At 36.5% G+C, this 10,868-nt stretch overlaps 2 protein-coding genes across 2 annotated transcripts; both read left to right on the top strand.

Annotated features, from left to right (window-relative positions):
• Positions 1 to 208: 208 nt before the first annotated feature.
• zgc:77752 (uncharacterized protein LOC393862 homolog) lies at positions 209 to 7,641 on the top strand. The gene is made up of 11 exons (XM_067419639.1): positions 209 to 1,165; positions 3,367 to 3,447; positions 3,572 to 3,690; positions 4,419 to 4,556; positions 4,639 to 5,204; positions 5,619 to 5,861; positions 6,006 to 6,122; positions 6,396 to 6,497; positions 6,815 to 6,895; positions 7,161 to 7,271; positions 7,375 to 7,641. The coding sequence occupies exons 1-11, from the start codon at positions 987 to 989 to the stop codon at positions 7,492 to 7,494; spliced, it is 1,857 nt and encodes a 618-aa protein (XP_067275740.1). The 5' UTR covers positions 209 to 986; the 3' UTR covers positions 7,495 to 7,641.
• Positions 7,642 to 8,472: 831 nt separating this feature from the next.
• cimap1b (ciliary microtubule associated protein 1B) lies at positions 8,473 to 10,692 on the top strand. The gene is made up of 7 exons (XM_067419640.1): positions 8,473 to 8,542; positions 8,798 to 8,914; positions 9,132 to 9,335; positions 9,428 to 9,529; positions 9,610 to 9,731; positions 9,801 to 9,941; positions 10,280 to 10,692. Exons 2-7 carry the CDS (start codon positions 8,803 to 8,805, stop codon positions 10,370 to 10,372), a joined length of 774 nt encoding a protein of 257 aa, XP_067275741.1. The 5' UTR covers positions 8,473 to 8,542; positions 8,798 to 8,802; the 3' UTR covers positions 10,373 to 10,692.
• The last annotated feature ends 176 nt before the right edge of the window (positions 10,693 to 10,868 follow it).

Raw genomic sequence — 10,868 nt, forward strand, 5'->3', positions numbered from 1 at the left:
GGTTGACTTCATTATTTAGCCGTTGACGTCAATGGGGTCGCTGTGTCCATTTCTTTTACTGTCTATGGTTTTATTCAGTGACGCATCTTGTCGAGTAAACTCGACCGTGGCGCCAAGAGGGTTAAAAGGTGCATATTAGTACCTGGCTTAGAGTAGCAATATGTACCTTAGGTACTGCTAACCTTTAAGGGGTAAAAAGGTACAAATATGTCCTTTTAAGGGTACTACTCCAGGTACAAAACTGTTGCACTCCTAAATATATATTTTTTAGTTTCCTGACAGTTTAACTTAATTCAGGCCAAAGAAAAATGTGCAATCATTTTCATAATTTCCTTTGATTAAGTAAAATGCACATGAGAAAAATATTTGTAGTCGTTTGGTAGGTATTGTATACAGACTGCTGGACCCAGAACACATTATATAATAAGACTTAATACGAATCGTGAATGTCTATCCACTAATGTGTTTATGACACTTAATAAGGATTAGAAGCCAATCGCTGGGTCAGCTTTGCGGCATTAACATGTATCTGTATGCAATATAGCCATGTTACATTCTCTCTACGTTTGTCATGCTATCTACATGCAAACCTTTCATGGTTAACCTTTTCTTTGGATGGAGTCTCATGGGTAAGTCAGTTTTTTTTTATTGTCAAAAATTATCAATAAAGAACAGCTCAGAGCTTGAGATAAGTCATCAGTCTTAAAATGTAGGTCAGCCAACATGGTGGCGGCACAGTGATTATAGTGTATTAGCTCTGCAATTTCTTGTCTTGTTTAGTATAGCATGAGAAGATTAAACAGTTCTGTTATTGACTGCAAGTGTACATGTTTTCTGTCTGTATTCCTGTCTATAGTATTCCTCTGCTGATTTCCAGAAGCACAGCACATCCACCTAATGGCCTGCTACATTTTAAGCCATTATTGCATATAGAAGCAGTCATTTTCTGTTAGTTTCTCTCCTTTCCTCTCCTGTCCTCCTCCTCCATGACTCCGCAAGTTCCAGTGCCCAGACCATCATATTCTCAGGCCAGGGAGAGTCTGGTGAAAGCTGTTCCTCCTAAGATCATCTGTCTTCTGGCCTGTGGAGGGAGAGACTGCCGCTATGAGGGTCCGGCGTGCTGGAGCGCGAGCCAGCAGGCTGTTAAAGGAGTCTTTAGTAGCTGGTAAGGCCAACAGGATTCTATTGAATGAGCGATTAAGTGTTAGAAGTGGCACACCAAACATATACAAATGTTTATATCTGAGAGTTGTAATCAAAAATTTTCAACCCGCCAAGACTGTAATAACTTACAAATATAAGATACCAAGTTTGCTTCTAAGAGTTGGTTCTAACAATTGCTTCTAACAATTTAGTGGCAAAATAAAAGTAAAATGCCAATATATAATGTAATGCTGTTAAAAAAAAATTTGTAACGCAACTGTCAAATTTAACGCTGCTGTTTTTAAGTCACTTATTTCAATGGCATGGTACACAATTGTGTTAATTTGTGCCTTTGGACTCTCTAACAAAACTGAATTAGCTTGTGCTTTTATGCATTTAGCCCATGCTTGTTCTAAAGTTGTATATATCAAATATGGCTAAAATAAGTCAAAAGAACTCACAAATAGAGAACCAATTGTTTTATTACATATGCCTACAAGAAGTTATACCTTATGTGTTATACCTTAAAACCTTTGAGGTTGTTGAAGAAAAAGCACAATATCATTGAGGGGAATAAAATATTCGATCAGATCAACTGAGAAGAACCCCTCATTTACTGCCACAGACTTGCAAGAAACTTCATGTTGGGACATCTTGCCGAATGCCATTCATGATCAAGAAGAACATAAAAGGCTGACTTGAACATGCTAAAATACATTTGGATTGACCTGTGGAGTTCTGTAAGAACGTTTTATGGAGTGATGTGACCAAACTGGAACCTTTTGGACCCATGGATCAGCAGTATGTCTGGTGCAAAAAAAGCAAAGCCTTTGAGCAGAAGGTCAAACGTGTGTGGTCTAATCTTGTTATGGGAGTGCTTTTTTTGCTGGAAGTGGAAATCTTGACTGAATGAAGAATATCACGAATTCTTTGAAGTATCGAGCCATTTTGGCTAAGTTGCTGATTCCTTCGGTGCAGAGACTAAAGCTTGATGATCAATGAACTTTTCCTGCAGGACAGACATCCCAAAATATAGATCCAAATCTACTGAAGCTTGGTTCAGGGATCAGTCTTAGTGGCCTGTAGTCTGATTCAAATCTAATTAAAATATGTGGTGGAATTTGAAGAAAGCAGTGGTAATGTGAAACCAAAGATTATCAGTGATCTGTAAGCTTTTTCAAGCGAGGAATGGGCTGAGATTGCAGTATAGAGGTGTTATAAGCTTTGCACGTACAGGCTGTTTATTGGAGGTTATAAAAAAATTCAAAAGATTCCATAGGTCAAAAAACAAACAAACACTTGTTTCTACACGTGACTTTCAGGGTTTGAATAATTTTGTACTTGAAAGTTTAGAGCCAATTTTTCCTCAAATGTCCATACTCAGAATCATTTAAATGTGTATTAATACACTTTAATAGTTTATGGATGGCTTTTTGAATCGTTTTCATAAAATGTTGCATCTGTGCATCAAAATGTCTTGCAGGTCAAGGGGGTTGAATAATCTTGATTGTAACTGCATATGTGAATGAATTTGTATGTATATATACAACAATCAGGCATATCATTATGACTACTGACAGTTAAAGTGAATAACATTATATATATTTATCATGGCACCTGTGGGACATATTAGGCAGCAAGTGAACATTGTGTCCTCAAAGTTGATGTGTAAGAAGCAGGAAAAATGGGTAAGCATAAGGATTTGAGCGAATTTGACAAGGGCCAAATTGTGATGGCTAGACGACTGCGTCAGAGCATCTCTAAAACTGCTGCTCTTGTGGGGTTTACTGGTCTGCAGTATCTATTAAAAGTGGTCCAAGGAAGGAACAGTGTGAACCGGCTGTGGGTCATGGGCCGCCAAGGCTCATTGGAGAACCCACTTCGCAACTTACAGGACTTAAAGGAACTGCTGCTAACGTTTTGGTGACAGATACCACAGCACTCCTACGGGGGTCTAGTGGAGTCCTTGCTTGCCTTAATGGGTAAGTTGCTGTTTTGGCAGCAAAAGGGGGACCAACACAACATTAGGATGCTATGCCTGATCGGTGTGGGTTAACAGGTGTATAGCCTAATGTCGCTTTAGAAGATCTTTAGAAAATCTAAAAGATCAAGAATCGTCACACTGCATCCTAATCTAAAATGTCCTGCTTTCTTTGCTTTATAGACTATCCTTACATAGCCATGCAAATATTCACTGCTGTGTGTTTATCACTTTGAATTCAGGGTGACGGATGACATTCTTGCAATGGCACGACCTTCTACATATCTCATCAAGAGATACACCATCATAGAGCAGTTCAAACAGTGAGTGTTATTTAATACAGTCCTAATTAAGATGTTTAATACCTATACTCTGCTGGGAGATGTTTCTGGTTAATAAGTGCCAATTTGTGTGTTTGTGTGTGTGTGCTTGTGTACATGCTTACAGGTTGAACATTAAATCCATCATTAATATGCAGCTCCCAGGGGAACACGCTCACTGCGGCCCTCCTCTGGAGCCTGACAGTGGGTTTACATATTCACCTCAGATCTTTATGGACAGCCAAAGTAAGTCAAAGACATGCAAAACATCATGAACATTTCTAGTTAATATTACAGTATTACACCCAAAATAAAAATATTTTATATAATATATAATATAAAAATGTGTTCAAAATAAATGATTTACAACGTGCCACGTCTAATTCGTATTACATAATATACTTGTATATATATATATATATATATATATATATATATATAATATATATACACACACACATACATCTCCCCTAATTTAAATTATAAATAAAAACCATAAAATAATCATTATAAATTCTAGTCTATAATTTAAATAAATTAAGATATAAATAAACACATTTTATAATTTAAATAAACTAAAAAATAAATAAAGTATACAATTATATTCAAAAAATTACATTTAGCTGTGCTCAACAAACCTAATTTATGTTTTTGTGGAAACTGATAATTTTTCAGGATTCTTTGATTAATGGAAAGTTAAAAAGAAAGTTCATTTTGTAACATTATAAATGTCTTTACTACCTCTTTTGACCGATGCATCTTTGCTGATTAACAGTATTCATTTATTTAAAAAAAAATCTTGAATATACTGAATGGTACTGTATATATTATAATATAGAATGGGTCATGCCATTCAAATATACATTGTTCTTTTTTTATATTGGGATGGAATATGGCCTAAATGTTCCTCGTGAGATTCACCCAGTACATTAGCTGATGAATTACTGAATTATATTCCTTTTTTGGTCTGACAGTTTTCTTCTATAATTTTGGGATGTCTGATTTTGGAGTGTCATCTCTGGAGGCGATGGTGGACGCTGTGAAGGTTTTGACCTTCTCTGTGCAGGAAGGGAAGGTGGCTGTCCACTGCCATGCTGGATTAGGCAGGACAGGCAAGTTGCAACTTCTATATCATTATTTTCAATGAGAATTTAGTGACATTTTATTCTCTTTCATATCTATCCTGCTTTGCAGGTGTTCTTATCGCATGCTATCTAGTCTACACCTGCCGAATCAGTGCTAGTGAAGCTGTCCACTACGTTCGGATCAAAAGGCCTCGTTCAATCCAGACTCGATCACAGATAAATCTGGTGTTTGATTTTGCTCGACTGGTGAGCTCTCAGTTGGCCCAGTACCCATGTCTGAACATACGCCATGGTGCTACCTTCAGTCTTCGGCAGTACCTCTTGCGTCAGGCTCTTCTGCTTCATGGGGAAGAGTCCCGAACACTCAAACACACACCAAAGATCCTGCACGTCCTCTGCAGCATGCTGATCACTATAACCCAGGGAGCTCCCAGTCCTCCAGAGGTCCAGAGAGAACTAGAGAAGAGGGTGAACATTTTGGCTCTAAAGAAGTCAGTGAAGGAGACACTTTTGAAGAGGAACCTTCCAGCTTTGAAGGAAAGGGGAGGCTCGTGCAGAATGTTCTCCTGCGAGTCCTGGGATGAGCCTTTTGGATTCTTGGAGAGGAAGAGAGACGTCCTACTAAACAAGCGAAGCTACAGCGAATCAGATCTCAGCAAGATTACCATAATTGAGGTGAGAGCCAATGTTTTTTTTTTTTTAAGCAAGATTTGCTGTATTTTGGAATTTCAGAATAAAAATGAACTTTCATCCACACTGAATCCACCCACATTGTCACCAATGTTGGAAATGTGTATCCCCCCCCCCCCTTTCTATTTAAAATCACAGTTTTAATATAATTTAAAATGCAATGTATTTCTGTGATTACTCCAGTTTTCAGTTTCTCATGATGGTGCTCACTTGAAATATTTATTGAGCAGCAAATCAGCATATTAGAATGATTTCTGAAGGATCATGATGTGACACTTGAGCAAAGATGCTGATTATTTAGCTTTAACACCACTGGAATAAATTACATTTCAAAATATATTAAAATACAATACATAATTTACCACAAATGACATCATTTGAAATCTTGTTGTCTGCAAGGATTTCATGTTCTCACACTACTCTCCTCAATCTGGTGGACACCATAAAATGAGTAATGAAGAAATCGGTCCATCTAAAGATCAGAGAATCCTAACAGAATCCCAAAAGATTCCTCTTACCATGATAACAGACCAGAACAATGGAACACCAGCACCTAACTCATTTAATGAGACTGTGAACAAGAAGACAAAATGTACAACCAAGAAACCTCAAGTTTTCCTAAAGTTCAGCTCAAACATTGAGGTCAGTGTGAAACTATTTCATGTCTTTAATTTTTTTTTTGTGCATCATCTTAGATCACTGCCTGAATGGATTTGAGAACTTTTATTATTATTATTATTATTATTATTATTATTTATCTTTAATTTGTTGCATTTTTTTTTTAAGTTACGACGAGAGGATCATACGTCAGAACAATCGTCATTATCGAGAACCGTCGCTAAGGCAATGGCACAGCAGCGCCCTCCAGTAGACACTATATTGAAAAGAGCAGCATGTTTGCAGGTATGACTTGATAAAATATCTAAAATGTCAGTCCCGTTGAATTCTTTTCCTCCAGCTGTAGAAGTGAAGACAACAACTCTCATGATTCCGCATCATTAAGCTACCCCTTTGTTTTGAATAATAAGTGACCACTAGAGGCGAAAAATACGTGTTGTGCCTTTTAAATAGTTTATAATCTTTCTTGCTTTAAAATCAATCAGATAACCATACTGACTTTTATTTTATTTATATTTATCTTATTAAGAGATTTTAACCTGTTTTAATTCTCTGCAGGATGAGCTAAACTTGAGTGAATGTGGCTGGTTTACATTAGTCATGGAAACAGATCCAGACATTCTGAGCACACTATTATGGACCTGGCTGGAGAGACTAAAGGTCAGAGGTCACAGTATGGTAGTTCTGGCACAAACTTATGTCAGTAATAAGAATGACAGATAACATGATTGTGTTTGTCAAAAGCTATATATATATATATATATATATATATATATATATATATATATATATATATATATATATATATATATATATATATATATATATATATATATATATATATATATATATATATATTAGTATATGTTAGTATATATATATTTATATATATTAGTATATATATATTTATATATATATAAAAGTTTTTCAAATTTTTTCACATGCAATTGTATAGCTGTTGTGCTTTATTCCAACAGGAACCTGTTCTCAGTAACGATGACATAGAGAGACTGACCTCAACCTGGCCTGCACAAAACCCCTTAATCACACTTCACAAGGTGTCTGGCCTCCTTCTATTGACAGAACACACTACAAAAAACACACCGCTTGATGCTGAACTGTATTGAGTGCGACTTAATACACATATTATATTACTTAATATACATTTTAAGCATAAAAAACATTGAAATTAAGCAGTTGTATAGTTCTGTTACTATGTGTGTGCATAATACATATAAGACATGTACATATAACTACACATAGTACAATAGATATAACTCAACTTATAAAGCTTTAGGTGGTTATAATTCTGTGCTGTTGTAGTCTCAGCGGCACACCATCTGCTGTTTGCTGGACTGTGTGGGTCATGTGGTGGTTCGATGTCCTCAGTTTGAACATGCTATACTACAGAGACTCATTCGAGCTTTAACAAGAGTAAGTTTGTCTGTACATGTGCTAATTTTCATAAATAAAGATGGTAAACTAATAACAGAAGTAACTAAGGACAGACTATTTGCTTGTTTTTGTATTACAACAGCGCCCTCCAGAGGAAATAGAGAGAAACAGCATCTTGTTGCGCGTGCTCAGAGCTACGATGAGAGAGCTGTACCTACACAAGAACCACCATCCAAATACTGCAACACCACCAACGTGTTAAAACATAAAGATATCCATATAAATATTGTTTCATTAACTGTATGATCTATAAACTGTACAGTCGTCCTGCAAAAGCAACACTTATCACATGTAACTTGGCCAACTGTTTTTGCAAAAGCAAGCCAAGATGCATCTGCTGAATTACTTTCAAGCCAGTTTTTTTTTTTTTTTTTTTTTTTTTTTTTTTTTAAAGAATATAGCTGATTGCAATATAATTCAAACTGTTTTTTGACCTGTTTAGCCTCAAAGTGTGCCTGTGTTTTCTTTCTTTATTAATTTACTAATTTATATTTACATACATGCACGTAAGTTGGTTTGATATTTTGTTATCTAATGTAATGGTATTCACACACAATTTTAGGTGTGGCTCATGTGTCCTAATAATATAACTTATTATTATTATTATATTGGTCGCTGCAGGCAACTTTTTAGTAGCCTATATGTGGGCTGGTTAACTTTGAAATTGATGAATGTGTAGGCTAAGTGTTGAATGTATAAGTAGCCTAGTCCTCTGGTCCAACGACACGACAGTATGTGTGCAATGTGCATTAAACTTAGAAATATCTCTAAGGAGATGATTTGTTGAATTGTTTGTTAATAATTAATAATACTGCACGGGTTACAGTGGATTGTCATGTACAGCAGCTACTCGTGAACTTCTCCCCATGGGAATGTCACTCAAACTGACATCAAAGAATCACCAAGGCGACGGCGTCATAGAGATGCAAAAGAAAACAATTATAAAGCATAAAAACAGTCGCAGCAGTGGCGAATTTGATCGGTGGCTTTCTTTTACCTTTAGATGTCAATAATATAGTTTTTTGTGAGTGTGTGTTTGCAGATATCGTGTCAGCATCGCAATTCTATCGTTCTAATATAAGTTATCTAAGCGTAACTTTTTGTCGTTTGACATCTAAAGGCCACCATCAATCTATGCGATAATTTTATAGTAACGTGCGTTTAAACGAATATATATATATTTTTACAAAATCACCCGGAGATAAAAACGTCTATTAAACTCACGCACTTTTTAATATCTTGCACTTAAGGTAAGTTATTGGGTTTTCTTCGTTTGCTGTAGACATATCACCCTACGGTTAACTGCTAAGTTACAGAACTCTATGTTGTGATAATTTAACCAAATTAAATTAGAAATGCAAGTTAAGTGCATAACTAAAATGGTCATGTCATAGTAATGTTTTAGTAATTCCCGTGATCAAATGATCATAAAATACAAATATTCATGTGTTATTGTTTTTTTCAGTATTTTTTTGTAATTCTGTAAAAACATTTTTTTTAAACAGGCGTCATGTCACCTGTGGATGTATGGGTGGGTTCTTGGAGGCCCCACAGGCCAAGGGGCCCCATCGCTGCAATGTATAACAGTCCAGGGCCAACATATGCTCTCCCAGGGGCAACTGGTACACACACACACACACACACACACACACATAATTAAAAAAAAAAAACCCACAGTAAATCAGGAGCTAATGGGTTGAAAAGTTGGAACGATTCTAAGAACCCAGAACAATTTCTAAATGTTTTTTTTTTTTTTAAGAGGGGATAAGGGGTCCAGAATGTCTAGCTTGCCCTGCATTAAATCCCAATGATTTTGTGAGTTTTCTGTGCCCTTTACAGGAATGAACAACCATGACCCGCGAATGCAGAAAGGCCCAGCATTTAGCTTCGGCACGCGCCATCGTGAATTGAAGGCCAACTTTTCCCCAGGCCCTGGATACCTTGTTCCTTCCAACATCACCAGGGTGGGTCGGGACGGAACCCCTGCATACTCTGTCTATGGCCGACGAAAGGATATTCAGCCCTTTCAGACCCCTGGCCCAGGTATTTTACACAACATAAACACAAATATAGAACATGGTAGAACATACACAGTAAATTTAAGCTGGCTTTTGATTTCTTTTTTTATTTTCTAGGCAGTTATTCACCTGAAAAGGCAATAAAGACAACATATTACTTGGCCCCAGCGTTCTCCCTCTCGGCGAGAACTAAATTGTTCCGCAATGACCAAACACCAGGTAGATTCCCTCAGATCTACACATTAATACTACTAGAACAAGTATGTTTCCCATGTGTTAGTGCATTGTCTTGTCTCCAGGTCCAGCTGCGTACATGCTTCCCCCAGTATTAGGGCCAAAAGTCGTGAATAAAACAGCCGCTCCAAATGTCTCCTTCAGTGGCCGTAGTAATATCGGCAGCTTCCATGAAGATTTAAGGAAGGTGCGGACACATTACAGTATGTACCTCTTAGTATGTACTTTGCAAAGATGATAACAATCCTTTTCTCAGACTCCAGGTCCAGGGACCTACCAAGTGGTGGATTCGTGTGTGTACAGACACAAACCCCCTCAGTACAGCATGACCGGTCGCAACCTCATGCCCGGGGACACTACCAAGAAACCAGGACCTGGAGCTCACAATCCAGAAAGGGTCTGTGCTAATACACTACTGTTCCAAAGTTTGGGGTCAGCAAGATTTTTTTAAATTAAAAATGAAATTAAGGCTTATTTTCAGCAAGGACGCATTTAAGTGTAAAACATATATTCAAATAGAGAACTGGTTTTAAATTGTAATAATTTTACTATATTTTTGATCAAATAAATGTAGACTTCTTTCAAAAACATTTGAAAAATCTGACTGACCCCAACCTTTTTGAATGGTAGTGTATAGGCTGTATATTCAGGTTCTAGTTTAGAATTGCTTTCTACTAAAACTACTGTTAAAATATGCAAGTATGCTAAAACTTTTTCCTTTATCTCACTCGACAGGTTACTTCCACAGGAACCAAAGCTCCCAGTTTCTCCTTTGGAATTCGTCATTCTGAGTACATTGCTCCCATAATTGTGGATGGTGAAGATTAAACAGGTCCTTTCTGTCCTAATAAATTCTGTCCAACAAGCTACAGTCTGTCATAGTAGGTCTTAATATTGCTAATATACAACTTGAAATAATGGTTTTTCAGTAACAAAACAAACAAAACAAAAAAAGTTCCAAGATGCAGTAATTGTGCTACTCTAGTCCATTCCAAAACCAAGTCTACTCAGACTAGCATTTTAACACATCACAGCCACATGAATTCAGGTTGATTAGGACACCTTCTGCCATTGAGGTAAAAATCAACCTAAATTTACCCCTATATACAGTATATTGACATTACCATTCAAAAGTTTGGATCGTGCCATTTATTTGATCAAAAGTAAAACAGTAAAACAATAATATCATGAAATATTATTACAATTTAAAATAACCGTGCTCTGTTTTGATTTTAATCATTTATATTAAAATGTTATTTTAATAAATGTAATTCATGTGATGCAAAGCTGAATTTTCAGCATCATTACTCCAGCCTTCAGTGTC

This window comes from Pseudorasbora parva, chromosome 16 (genome assembly GCF_024679245.1).
Source record: "Pseudorasbora parva isolate DD20220531a chromosome 16, ASM2467924v1, whole genome shotgun sequence".
Classification (NCBI taxonomy): domain Eukaryota; kingdom Metazoa; phylum Chordata; class Actinopteri; order Cypriniformes; family Gobionidae; genus Pseudorasbora; species Pseudorasbora parva.